The 14,086-nt window shown below is 46.5% G+C and overlaps 1 protein-coding gene across 1 annotated transcript in view; it reads right to left on the bottom strand.

Moving 5' to 3' along the window:
• ESPN (espin) overlaps positions 1–14,086 on the bottom strand; it is a 1,077,204-nt gene that overhangs the window by 619,730 nt on the left and 443,388 nt on the right. Inside the window, exons 3-4 of the mRNA XM_086921582.1 lie at positions 11,664–11,850; positions 2,923–3,105 (exon numbers count right to left, since the gene is read on the bottom strand). Coding sequence (XP_086777708.1) covers positions 2,923–3,105; positions 11,664–11,850 — 370 coding nt within the window. The remainder of the gene's footprint in view (positions 1–2,922; positions 3,106–11,663; positions 11,851–14,086) is intronic.

Here is a 14,086-nt window from a genome sequence, read left to right as displayed (position 1 = left end):
GACTGATTTTATAGTCTGTGGTGTGATTTTGTTTGTGTTTCCCTGATGAGGGGCGTGCTGCGGAATCCTTACAGCAGGTTGGACTGTTAAGGTCCGCATGACATATTGAACCAATTGTCTATGTATTTTAATTGACTGTTTTAGCTGAGCTAACAGTTCTGGACCTGTCATTCTGTCAATGTCAGGATGTGTTGTATTGCTGGCTAGTACCGGCCATGTTGCTCCTGGTCTACCTAGTGGACCGAGCCTGGTAATGTGATTTTGATGTTGTAGTGTGCCTTTAAACCAGAGCGCATGCTCTTGGTAATTTAGTGGAATTTCAACGTCCTGGAAAGAAACGTATTCCGCCTGGAGGTTCCTCTACTTTGTAGTAGTGGAACTCATGTGTTGTTGGATTTGCTTGTGGAAAAGTGACCCATGAATAGAATACCCCCCTGTCTGCCGATATTCATGTGCCTCTATGACAAATATAACTCTACCACCTCTGGGTGATAGGCCATTTTCTATAAGTTTTATAGTTAAAGTTTTTCTTACATTTACCGGGATGATTACAGCATCCGCGTTATTTTGTTGGAGACTTGTGTCCTCTAAAACTGCCTGAGCTGCTGCTGCAGCTCTCTCCCTTTCGTTGTCACTCTCCGACATTTTGTTGACCGAAAGTTTGCAGAGCAAGTTTCAAGGAAACAAAGATTAGGTGCACAATATTTTTGGAACACTGTATCCTTCAAAGTTGAACAAACCAAAAACGAATACATAGGATTTTCCGTCCAACTCAGTTTTGGCGGACATTATCCTTTCACCCACTCCAGACGTCTATTGGAGTTTTTACGGGAATGAGGGTTTTGTGTGAAAAGCACAACTGAGTTACTCTAGTATCTAGCGTTAAATTATCGCCTTACCAAACGTTGGGCGCCATGTAATGTAGTTCCTATATTCCCAATAGGCTCTGCGGATTGGAATAATATATACTATAGTTTAGACGTAGGACTGAGGTCGACTAGGTTTCTATTGAATATATTAGACTTAATTGTGAGTGCCAGCTAGCTCAGAGGTCACTAGAAACTTTCTCGAATTCACAAGAAGAGATTTGTTTCTGACAAACCCGCATAAACATGACAACTTTGTTTCTTAAGAATAAGAAATCAATCTCTAGAATCGCGGAAACCATAAATAGCTATTTTACTCAGTCAATCGTGCATGCTTCGTTTCACCAGAGGTGCTGAGAAAATAGAGAGACAGGCGTTTTCAATAAAAAGTATTTATTGAACAGTCTTCTTGCTCAAGCATAGGAAATGTACTGCTACAGTTGTAATACTGGTTATAAAGTACAAGGCATATAATACGAAGAGTATTATAAAATAGTACTGTAAAAGCATGATATGGTTTCCAAGCAATAAAATACCTAAAATGCTTAAAATACATACAGTGATAAATAATGACTAAAAAGTACTCAACTGGTGCTTCTAAAATACGCCTACCCCGGTGTACCTAACCTAAGTCTAGTACAAGGGAAGAAGTAAGTGAGGTGTAGCTTAAGTCTAGTATTCTTTTGCCAAGAATCTATTCCAAGAATTCTCTAAGGGTCTAATCAGCTCCGTACCTTGGTTTAGAATGAAGGAGGTCTTGTATCTCTCTCTCAGGACTCGATTTCCCAGCAACCCGCAAGGGTAGTCTGGAAACACTGGAGCTGGATTACTCAGCAAGAGAAAAGACAACTTCTCTCAGTGCGTCAGCTGGAGGGTTGGCTTCCTTCGGCACTTGCTGCTGCAGGGCGTGTCTGGCAAGTATATAGTCGAACTGCTCAAAACTACTGTGTGTTTGTCTGGGCAACTGTAGGCATATTTATACCTAGAAGGTGCCGAGTTTGACGTATGATTGGAAATAATAACGTCATCAAAGACTCAGTTCTTTGAAAACTCCATGATTTCCTAGATAAATTAGTATTCAGGCAAGGGAAAGTCCCTAGCTGCTGAAGGCGGGTTTTTCTAAGAAATCGTTGTGGATTCTCAGAACTTAGTGGAAGTAGCAATGCCGTAATTGGGCTGCAGAAGGCTCAGTCTAAATATGGGTATGCTTTCTATGCCTATATAAGGATCGTGTGATTTATACCTATAAATGGGCATGAATCGGGAAAATTACACTAGGGTCCTAGATTCGTACATAACAATCATGCTTAGTTAAAAGAATAAAGTATACACAAGCTGGCCAATACACCCTTCCAAATCTCATACACAACTCTCAACTGCTCTCACATAGGCCAAAAAATAACCCCAATCTACCAGACTTGCTAAAAAAATGGGGTACCCTCTTGTTAGACAAATCCAGAGAATGTTTAAAGGCCATGATAGTAGCATTAAGGTCTACACTAACACTACAACACAGTACAACAGTGGAGGTCTTCAGGTAATGCCCATTGCCTTGGCACACAAAACCGTAATTCCACACAAGAAACTGCAGCCAATCGTTCTGAGAGAACCAAGCCACTATTGTGTAGTGTTGTAGGAAATAACCTCTATTTTACCTGTCACCACATCACATGGTTAAGGGCAGGTGGTACCACTGCAGCTTCAAAGAAAATAAAGTGTATACCCAAGCACGACACGCATGAGAAGTAAAGAGAACCACATTGATTTCCACCCTCTTCATGTGGGACTGGGACAGTGTTGTTAAAGGTCTAGGCCAAGGGCATACCCGGATAGAGGAGTTTACGACCTGTAGCTAGGGAGAAATTGGGATTTTTATTAGGCATGCCTTTTAAGTACTACAAAGTGGTCATGATAAAGCTTTTTCTTGCGATTATCTTTGGGATTTTCACTACCAGCAAGAAGGACATTAGATATGTGCCAACCAAAGTTACATATTTTGACATGGACTGGTATATAATTTTGTTAACAATGAGCTCATGGAAGATTAAAGATTTACCTCCAGCTCGCCGTTCTCCGCAGCATCATGAAGAGGAGTTCCTCCCCAGTTATCCATGGTCATCTCTCCCCCATGAAGCAGCAACCAGCTCAATACCTTGGCATGACCTCGACTGGCAGCAAAATGCATGGCAGTGGCGCCATCATCATCCTGTTCTGAGAGGCTGATGTCTGTTAAGTTCCGCTGTAGAATTTAAAAGTTTTTAAAATTGAATGAATATGTCAAATTTTGCACTGTCACTTTTTTTCTTTTCAGAGTTCTATATAGAGTGAACTAGACCCGAAGGTATCAGAGCGCTTTACATGAGAACCCGTTACGTTACACAAGGACACGTTCATTTTTTGTTGGGCACGGGGAGATTTAGTGATTTGCCCAGAATCACAGGATGTTGAGTGTCCCTGACGAGACTCGATCCCGGTTCCCCAAGGTCGACCACTCTAGCCGTAAGGCCACGTTCTCTCCACGTACTTGAAAAACAACAACAAAAACATGCGTAAAGCTTTGCCTAGCCATCTTGTACATCAATGGTACATCATGAAGACACTGTTGACCATCCCTTAGTTAAGGAATGAATTTCTACAAAGGTGACTTACAATGACACTGATGCAATGGTCACTGCTGGTAGGAGGCACTAACCAGTCAACTCCTCACTCACCGAAAGACAACTCATAGGATCAATTCACAGTTGGACGTAATAACCACTACACTCCCACTCCTAAGTTACAGAAAGATGACTCATAGGATAAATCCCCAGTTGGAGGCAATAACCACTACACTCCCACGCCTCAGTTACAGAAAGACGACTCATAGGACCACTGCCCCTTGGAGGCCACAACCACTCACTCTATTTCTCATCTTCAGAAAGACAACTCATATGATCACAGTCCATATGAGGATATTCCCACTTCTCACTTACAAACGACAACTCATGCATTAACTGCCTGCTTGGAGTCAATAATAACTCTATTCCTCATCTGCAGTTAGATAACACATAGTCCAGAGGTATTACTGAGTAGAGTGGCACTGAGTAATTAAGGAAAAGCAGTTCTACTCTTGATGATGAAAATGAAAATCCTTCTGTAGCCTATGCCTACACCATTTTATATTGGAGCCAAGGATACCTACTATCTAGACAAGTCTTTCACTGGTATGTCCTGGGCAACTGGAACGCTTCAATACACTGCCTGCAGATCAAGTAGACAGACTTCTAGATGTGGTCCAAGATAGGGCCATAACATCTGCCTGCACGGTACACATAAAGAGACCAATAGCTAAATTGCATCACTTTTCTAAGGGCATCTACCCCTCCTATGTTTAAGGATGGCTGAGAGAGAATTGATGACAAGCCCTACAACGACTTCGCGAAATAAATTACTTTGTGATACATATAAGACTACAGCCAGCAAGAGAAAGGGCGCTACTTATTCTTTCCCTGTACTTCATACATTGTCTTGTACTGTCACTACCTAGCTACAGAGTACTAGAGAACAGAACGCAAACTTTGTGAGGTCTACAGAGGAATAAAACTGACCAGATACACATATATAAATCTTACAAAAAACGATATTGCACCTTGCGGGTGGGCAAAATTAACTATTTTCAATCCGTAGTTGGTGGGCACTTTCAACATTTTTTCAACCACCTACCCCTGTTTGAAAAAAGGAAGGAATGGAGGTGAAATTCCCTGAAAAACAAGAACTCCTAAATCTACACATCAAGAAATGCATGGAACAAAGAAGGTTTAGGCTGTCTAGCACTGTCAGGAGCCAAATAATGTAATTTATTTATTTGTAACTCCATTAAAATTGCAATGACTAGCACTTAATAGTGCTCTTCAAAGCAGCTTTAATAGCAGGGGATCTTGTGTGTGGTGGCTGCCTGTACTGATGATAGCTAATTCCAACGTTCTGTGCGTTATGCAATCTTGCACTGCTTCACCAAGTGATGTACCTGCTCTGCGAGAAAGGAAAGTGTGCAGTGTTGAGCTAACCTTTTTCTCAATAGCATTGCCTGAAGTATGAAGAGCTGGAGATGTCCACCAGCCACTAAAGGCACAAATTAAGCCCTGCAACCAGTGCATCCTACTCATCTTTGACCTATTGTGAAACTATACTCTACAGACTTTTGTGAGCTGTGTCCAAAGTGCTTTTGCCACCCTTGTCTGACCAGGGGTACTGGAGCTCTATCTGTCACATGCATAAGAATTGATGGTGATGCACAAGTTACTTACCTTTGGTAAAGACATATCTGTAAGAAGCATTTGTCAGTGATAGATTCCTTACCTTAGAATTACCCCGCAGGTGTCAGACTGGATCCTGAAAGATTTCGTCAGCAGTACCCCTGCTTGTCGGAAGGTGGCGTCGTGCGGCTCTGCATCCGTTGTTGGCGTTGTGGTCGCCGAGATGACGTCGCGGCAGCTACTTAGACGCCGCCCTTGCACGCTGACATCAGTTCTGTACACGACTTTCCGCGCCAGGAACGCAGAGCCATGCAAGATACTGTTGACTGGTGCATTGGAACTAGGGCCCTGAAAGGGATGACCTTAACCCTAGAAATCAGTTCGCATAATGGGGAGGATGGGTGGGGGTGGTAAGGAATCTATCACTTACTAATGTTTCTTACAGATATATTGTTACCGAAGGTAAGTAACTTGTGCATGTGAAAGAAATAAGTTAGTGATAGATTCCTTACCTTAGAATAGATACCCCACCAATACCAACCCCGGTGTGAACCAAGGTCACACCAGAAAGTCCCGGAGAACAGAACGGCCAAAGAAGCTGTCTTGCAGGACTTGGGTGTCCCGGCAATAGTACTTAGTAAAAGTGTGCAGAGAGGCTCATGTAGCTGCCTGACAGATGCCTTGTAAGGGGACACCACGTCCCAAAGTCACAGTGGCAGCCGTCGCCCTTGTAGAATAGGCGACCAGCCCAGAGAATAACAGGCTTTAATACACAAGATGACCCATCTGGAGATATTTTGCTTGTGTACGGCCCAACCTTTCTTGGCTCCAACGTAGTCAACAAAGAGCTGGCCATCCACCCGGAACTGTTGTGTGTGACTCAGGTAAAATGGGAGCGCGCGTTTGGGGTCCAGACGGTGGAGACTCTCTATCTCTCTGAAAGGATGCGGAGGTGGAAAGAGGGTGGGCAACTAAATGGTCTGCCCGATGTGAAAGTCAGGGCCGGACTGAGACCAGCAACCAGCCCTGGCAGGTTGCTTCTCCACCGGCCCTGGTAACAGGAGGGGAGGGTGTTGTTACCCGCAAAGCACTGCTACAGCTTTTCTTACAGAGGGCCGATTTTGCAGCGCTGCTACAAAATCGGCACTCTGTAAGAAAAGCGGCCGCCTGCTGCCACAAAACCGGCCCCACCCCTCCAGCCCACCGGGGAAATGCCCGGTGACCGCCAATGCCAGTACGGCCCTGGCAGTGACAACCTTTGGCAGAAAGGATGTTTTCGTTCTGAGCACAACCTTGCCCGGATGGACAGACAGAAAAAGAGGTTTACAAGAAAGAGCCTGGAGCTCACTCACTCTCCTAGCAGAGGTGATGGCAACCAGGAAAGCAATTTTCAGTGTTGAGACACAAAGAGGACAGTTGTGCAGGTGCTCAAAAGGAGTGCACATTAAATATGTAAGAACCAAGTTCAAGTCCCACTGTGGCATTACAAAGGGAATAGGAGGGAAAAGATGAATAATGCCTTTGAGGAATCTATTTAGAACAGGGGACTTGAAAAGAGAAGCTGATCAGGGAGCCTGAGAAAGGCCGAAATAGCAGAAAGGTATCCCTTGACAATGCCTTGAGCAGAGCCCTGCTGGGGCAAAGAAAGGAGGAACAGTAGGACTTCTGAAAGAGGGGCAGAGAGGGGATTCACAGCCTTTGCTGTGCACCATGCCACAAATACGTTCAACCTGCAGGCGTATACCAACTTAGTGGAGTGATGCCTGGCTGCCAGAATGACATCACAGAATTCAGGAGGCAAGTGAAAAGGAATTAACTGCCGCTGCTAAATTTCCATGTAAAGAGGTGGAGGTTGGACAGGTTCGGGTGGAGTACCGTCCCCTGCTGCTGCGACAGAAGATCCTCCTGTAGAGGCAGTCAGATAGGAGGATCGATGGTCATATTAAGTAGCTTGGGATACCAAACTCTTTGAGCCCAGTACAGAGCCACAAGAATGAGTTGGGCCCAGTCGCGCCTGATCTTCTTCAGCACTCTGGGCAGAAGTATTATACGCGGAAAGGTGCACAACAGATCGCAACTCCACTCGCGGCGAAAAGCGCTGCCTAGCGAGTGCTGCCTTGGAAATTCCAACGCGCAGAACTGCTGACATTGCGCGTTTTCTTCGGTGGCGAATAGATCTAACCAAGGCTCTCCCCACTGTTGAAGGGGACCTTGCGCCAGGTCCAAGTGAAGATGCCATTTGTGATACATGATGCACCTGAGCTCGTCCGCCCTGGCATTCAGTGAACCTGCCAAGTGTTGGACCACCAGGGAAATGCCCTGATGTTCCAGCCATGTCCAGAGACGCAGAGCCTCCTGACAAAGGGTCCACGACCCAACCCGGCCTGTTTGTTGCAGGACCACATGGGGTGGTGTTGTCTGTGAACACCTGCTCTACTCGCCCCTTGACAGAGGGAAGGAATGCCTTCAGTGCAAGTCGGATCCCCCGACGCTCCATAAGGATTATATGGAGTTTGGACTACTCTGGAGACCAGAGGCCTCTGATCTCCACCTCTCCCATGTGGCCCCCATCCCAGGATGGACACATCCGTCACCACTGTGTGCTCTGGTTGGGGAAGGGAGAGGGAACTGCCATTGACCCAATGCCGGTTCGTGAGCCACCACTGCAGCTGAAGTGCTGTGCCCTCCGAGATTTGGACCTAATCGGAGAGGTTCCCCTGATGATGCGCCCACTGAAACTTCAGGTCCCACTGCAGAACCCACATATGCCATCTGGCGTGAGTGACCAGCAGGATGCAGGAGGCCATAAGGCCCAGCAGCCTCAGGGTCATCCTGACCCAAACCCAGGATAGAGGCTGAAAGATCGGAATCATAGCTTGAATATCCTGGACTCGCCATTCAGGATGATAGGCCCGAAAGTGCGTTGCATCCAGAAATGCTTCCATGAAGAGGAGCTTCTAAGAGGGAAGCAGGTGCAACTTTGGCACATTGATGGAGAACCCCAGCAAGTGCAGGAGGTCGGCCGTAGTCTGGAGGTGGAAAAAGACTGCCTGGGGCGAGCCCGCCTTCAACAGCCAGTCGTCGAGATAGGGGAAGACTGGAACCCCTGATCTGCGCAGATGAGCTGGGACCACGGCCATCACTTTTGTGAACACCCAAGGGGCGCTGATAAGGCCAAAGGGGAGCACGGTAAACTGAAAGTGCTTGTGGTCTACCTTAAACCATCGGTAATGCCGGTGGGTCGGCAGGTCGGGAATGTGGAAATATGCTTCCTGCAAGTCCAACGCTGCCATCCAGTCTCCAGGGTCGAGGGCAGACAAGACCTGAGCCAGAGTTAACATATTGAACTTTTACTTCCAGAGGAAGTGATTGACTTCCCTGAGGTCCAAGATAGGACGCAGACCCTTGTCCTTCTTGGGCACCAGAAAGTAGTGGGAGTAGGAACCACGTCCTACTTCTGGTGCAGGAACACGCTCAATGGCCTCCTTGTCCAAGAGGGCTACGACTTCCAGTTGAAGAAGTGCCAAATGATCCCCCCGACATGCGGTGGTACTGGGCTGGCATGGCTGGAGGGGTAGTCTCGAAGGGGAGGGAGTAACCCCTTTGGACTATTTGTAACACCCACCTGTTCGAAGTGATGGTGCTCCAGTGGGGAAGGTGATGGCGAATCCTGCCGCCCACTGGGGTTTGATGGGCCTTAAAGACCGGACTAGGAAGGTTTGGGGGCTGTGGTGGCCAGGGTGGAGGTGGACTGACCCGCCCGCTTGGCCCCTTGATCCGCCTCGGCGGGTTCCAAGTCCGTGCTGAGATTGTTGCTGCGCAGCCCTGTGGCTCTGAAGGGAGCGTGTTGGGGCAATCCTTCCATGGCCACGAAAGGAGCAAAAAGCAGAAGGCGGAGGAGGGCGCTTGGCAGAAAGGCCCAAGGACTTGGCTGAAGCACACGAGTCCTTGAAGCGCTTTAATGCACTGTCTGCTTTGTTGCCAAAAAGGCGAACGCCATCAAAGGGAATGTGCATCAGGGTGTTCTGGATATCCCCAGAGAAACCAGTAGTCCTCAGCCTTGCGTGGCGACGGAGCACTACTGTCGTGGAAATCACCCATCCCAGCAAGTTGGCGGTGTCAATGCCACAACAAATCGTGAACTTAGCTGCATCTCTCCTTTCAGCAATAGGTTGTGAGAACACTGTCCGGGCCTCCTCCGGGCACTGAGGCAGCACTTGCGCCACCGATTCCCACACAGAGTGGGAATAATGGCCCAAGAGGCATGCGGTGTTCACAGACCGTAGCCCTGAACTAGCTGAATAATTTTTTTTCTTACTGAACTGTTCCAGTTTCTTTGATTCCCTGATCGAGGGTGCGGAATGGAATGCGCTTGGGGACGCAGAAGCTTGGACAACCAAGCTCTCAGGGGTGGGGTGTTGGGAAAGGAAAATGGGGTCACCCGTAGCTGGGCGATGGCGTTGGGCCACGTTCCTATCCACAGGAGCCCCTGTGTTGGGCTGGACCAGGTACTCAAAAGAACGTCTGAAAGTGCATCATTAAAAGGCAGAAGTGGCTTCGCCGAGATAGCTGCCGGCTGAAGCACTTTTGTCAGGAGGAGTCCTGATGGCCACTGTAGGGAGTTGGAGGTGGAGAGCCTCTGCCGCCCTACGCAACACCACAGCATAACTTGCACCCTCCTCTGTAGCCACGGTAGGAGGAGATAGCATGCCAAGGTCAGGAGAGGTATCACTGGCATCCCCCAATTCCTCTGCCCAGTCCGAATCAAACTAACTCTGTGCTGTGAGAGGGTCCTCAGACCCCTCCCAGTTCTCCTCTTCCTCCGAAGGCTGATGAACCGGCCGAAAATAAAGAGGCTGGACATAGGGGTAGAAAGGCCCCATCGGCGTCAGAATCGGCGCTGAGCAACGCCATTCCAGCACCGTGTCCACATCGGGGCTGAAACTGGGGGCATCGTCGTCCAGGGCACAGGTGACGTCGGAGGTCGTGGCGGTGGGGTCAACTTAGGTGGAGGTGGAGGTGTCACGAGGTCGACCGGGATCCATGCCTGGATCCTTGGGGCCCTGCGACGCCGGGGCCGGAGCAGACAGCGATGCCGGAGCCGCTGACAATGCAGAGCGAGGGCCCCCAGTCGGGCCCGCGGACCCAAAGGCGCGCCGGCAGGGCTCGACGGCCCAAAGAGGCCGGCCTTGGCTGACAGAAATTCCTGCAGCTGGGCCGGAGTCACCGACGGACCTGGGAAGGGTGGGTAGTCCAACGGCGACTGAGTAGACTCCGCCAGTGCTGCGTTGCGTCGTGCGATGGGCGAGGGGAAGTTGGAGAGCAATGACGCTTCTTCGACTTCTTGTGATGCTTCGCCTTACCTGACCCAGAGTGCGAAGACTTCGATCCTGACGAACAATGGTGGTGGCTCAGCGACCGGTCCCTCAACCTCCCACAGGATAGGGACCTTGAATGGCATAGAGCTGACTGCCGGACTTCCAGCAACTTTCGAGAGCGCTCCCGCAAAGTCCTTGGTGCCATGGCCCGGCAGTCGGACTTGGGGTCGTGGTCGCGTCCCAGGCAGTAGAGACACACGTGGTGCATGTCCGTCACCAACATCATACGATGACAGTCCCCACAGAACTTGAAACCGGGCATCCCTACGGCACCAGGAGTTGATCGACTCAAAAAAACAGAGACTAAAAGGCCTCAAAAAACTCAGTGGAAAAGTGACTTGAGGTACCGCTCTCTCCGGATCTGCGCTTGCTGGCACGGAAAAAGAAAGAATTGACGTCAGCGCACGAGGGCAGCATCTAAGTAGCTGCCGCAATGTCATCTCGGCGACCACGACGCCAACGACGGACGAGGAGCCACACAACGCCACCTTCTGACGTGCAGGGGTACTGCTGATGAAAATTTTCCAGATCCAGTCTGACGCCTGGGGGGTAATTCTAAGGTTAGGAATCTATTACTAACGTGTTTCTTTCATATCCATGCCTACACTGCTTCACATACCAGCTTGACAATATCACAGAAAGGCTTAGACCTAGTACTTGGAACACTTACTACAATGTTAACCTCTCAGTCAAATAAGTTGTTAGTTTAAGGTGGAGCAATGTATTTTAACACATAGATTTGGTATTCCCGTCTATGGACTATAAAATGTTATAGTGCCTAAATATCAAGGATCAAATATTGTGAAAATAAAGATATTTATGTAAGTATAAGTTTACTTTGCTAAAGTTCACATATATGTACCTTGACAATATATGGATATATTTAAGGTGCTTTAGATGTGGAGTTGAGAAAAGTAAACCTATACTTACTCCTATGCACTTACCTTAATGGTATTTGGTTCATCTGTATTTCTATATTTTGGCCCCATGATATTTTTATTCTCAATATACTGACTTACAACAATCTATTAGACAGTCCCTGGTTTCCAGCCAGATTTGAGCTTTGGTGATCCAGCCCACATGTCATGGATGTCTCATTCGGTAAGTTGCGGATGGGCTTAAAACACCTATTGAACTGTGAAATATTAAATGTAATCAAGATGGAGGAAGTTAGTTAAACTTACCAGCCAGACTATGACTGTGTTGTGACCCATCTGTGCAGCTGCATGTAAGGGGGTCATTCCATCATGAGCTCGTATGTGGGGGTCAGCCCCACAGTCCTTCACTAAATACTGTATGATTTCCAAGTGTCCCTCCTGGCAGGCGAGGTAGAGGCATGTGGCACCGTTCTTTGTCTGAGCATTGATAGCGCTGCAAGTAAAAACAGCGAGAAGTGAATGACTTAGGACAATCATTACATACACTTTCATTCATGGAAGGATTGAGTCATGTGTCAATTACCATTACCACCAAATTTCAAGTGTTTTGGAGATATTGCAATACACTTTCTACTTAACTGTCCTTGTTTTCATACTTTTAGCATAGGTAGCATGGGAAAGTTTGTTATATTAGTACATAAATTGTTATATAAAATATCTTCTCGTGATGTCTCGATTCCTTTAGCAAAATTCTGTATGTCAGCGTTGCAGAAAGAGAGACCCAAAATAGTGTAATTGATTGTAATTATATGCATTTCATACTGTGGTAAAAAATATTTGGTTTCATTTATACTTTACATGGCATGGTAAGCACAGCAGTCCAATAAACTTAACTAGATTGTTACGTAAGAGAAAGCTGGAGGAATCTTTCCTAAGATAGCTTTTAGGCTGCCCTATAACCGAGGGCAGCTTTGCATCCCACGGATATACAAGGAAAGACTAGGAGGACCGTCTTTCTCCTATTTGGCAGCAAAAAAAAGGAATTCACTTCGACTTAGAATGGGAGAAGCCATATAAGTCTGAGCTAAAAGCACATTGGATTAGGGAATATTAAAGTTAGGCCCCTCAATAGCTCTACTGGTTCTAGCACCAAGATGTCTCTTAGGATGCAGTTGTGCGCTTTAAAAGTGTTTTCCATTCATTCATGAATCTTTTCGAATATTACACATTTCAGCCTCGATTTATTAAGGCTTTGCAACATCGTCAAGCGATGCAAAGCGGTGCACGGTGACTCATTTGTATTTACTTTCCAGGGTAAAAGGTATTTTGTGCTAGAGAGGTGCTGTTTTCTCAGCAATGTTTTGCATTGCTTTCAGTTGCGGGGGCATTACTAGGGTGTTACTTGGATGGCTCAGTGCAACAACCCATAGGTTTTGACACAAAGCCCGATCTGCTAAGATATCGAGACCAGGATTTGCATACAAAACTAACGAATCATTAAAGCATGTGCAGATAAAGGGAAATGCTTTCATTTCTCGAAACAAAAACTACCCATTGAATGTGTGATGAAATGCACATCATACATCCATTGTGCAGGACCACTCTGAAATCTGCTGGGGCATAAGACTTTTTTTCTGGAAAGATAGTCTTCCAGTATAACTCTTGTGCTACACAGGCATATTCAACTCAGCACCAGGGTGTGAAGAGGAGGTCAAAGTGCATTAATAAAAGTACGGTGATGCAGCGCAAATGGGCATGGGGTGAGTGAGCGTGGGGTTGGGGTCAAAGGCATGGCTAAAAAAAGCAAAATATTCTGTAACTGTTTTCGGTCTTTCACCTTCAGGTAACTACATATATAATAATGCACAGCTTAAATTAAAAATAAATACGTTAAGTTAAGTGCTTATCTAAAATGAATGTGTCCTCATGTAACAAAACTGGTGCTATGTAAAGCGCTCTGATACCCGATGTCTTCGGATCTAGTTTGCGCTATATAAAACTCTAACAAAAAAAAAATCAATGGGTAGTGCACTATTGTACATTATGAAACCTCCATTGGTTAATGCACTGCATAGATCGGAGTGTACAACCAGAGAGCCACAGAATTGAACCCTGGTTCACGCAGTGCAGAATAGATACTAATTAATGTATATATAGTGCTAGGAGGTCCCAGTCTATAACTTATTATAAATGTGCATTACACACAATAGAAGATAGGCTGCTGTGAAATGTGCAAACAATTTTAGGATAATAAATGGCCTCCAAAATATAGATTTAAAAAATAACAGACTGTGCATGGAGCAATCATTCTTATAACTATTCATTAAAACCACACACTTCACTGCTCAGCTGGTAACTCGCTTGCAATAGGACTGAAAAATCGGTTTCATCAGGAAGCTTCAAGTGATTCCATTAATTGAATTTTGAATTAGAATTTGTATTATATAGCGCATGGCTACCCTGAGGCCTCCCATCGCTGAATTGAAGTCAATACCAGCTTCCAAGAACTCTTTACATTTGCAGCTTGACCAGTTGTTCATATTTACATTTCTTTCAGGCAGCAGACACCCTGGCAACAGGGCTTGTTTAGCTGTCTGCCTCTCATCGGTTTCACAGCGCAAGGTACTCCCTGCCTGACGCATTTCACTTCTCAGAAATCACGGTCACGTGACGGTTGTGTTTTCTCAAAAAGTAGGGAAACTCAATATGGGAATGTCTTGCCCCTCAGA

Source organism: Lissotriton vulgaris, chromosome 5 (assembly GCF_964263255.1).
Source record: "Lissotriton vulgaris chromosome 5, aLisVul1.2, whole genome shotgun sequence".
Lineage (NCBI taxonomy): Eukaryota > Metazoa > Chordata > Amphibia > Caudata > Salamandridae > Lissotriton > Lissotriton vulgaris.
The sequence above is the reverse complement of the archived record's forward strand: the minus strand, read 5'-3'. Positions and strand labels throughout refer to the sequence as shown.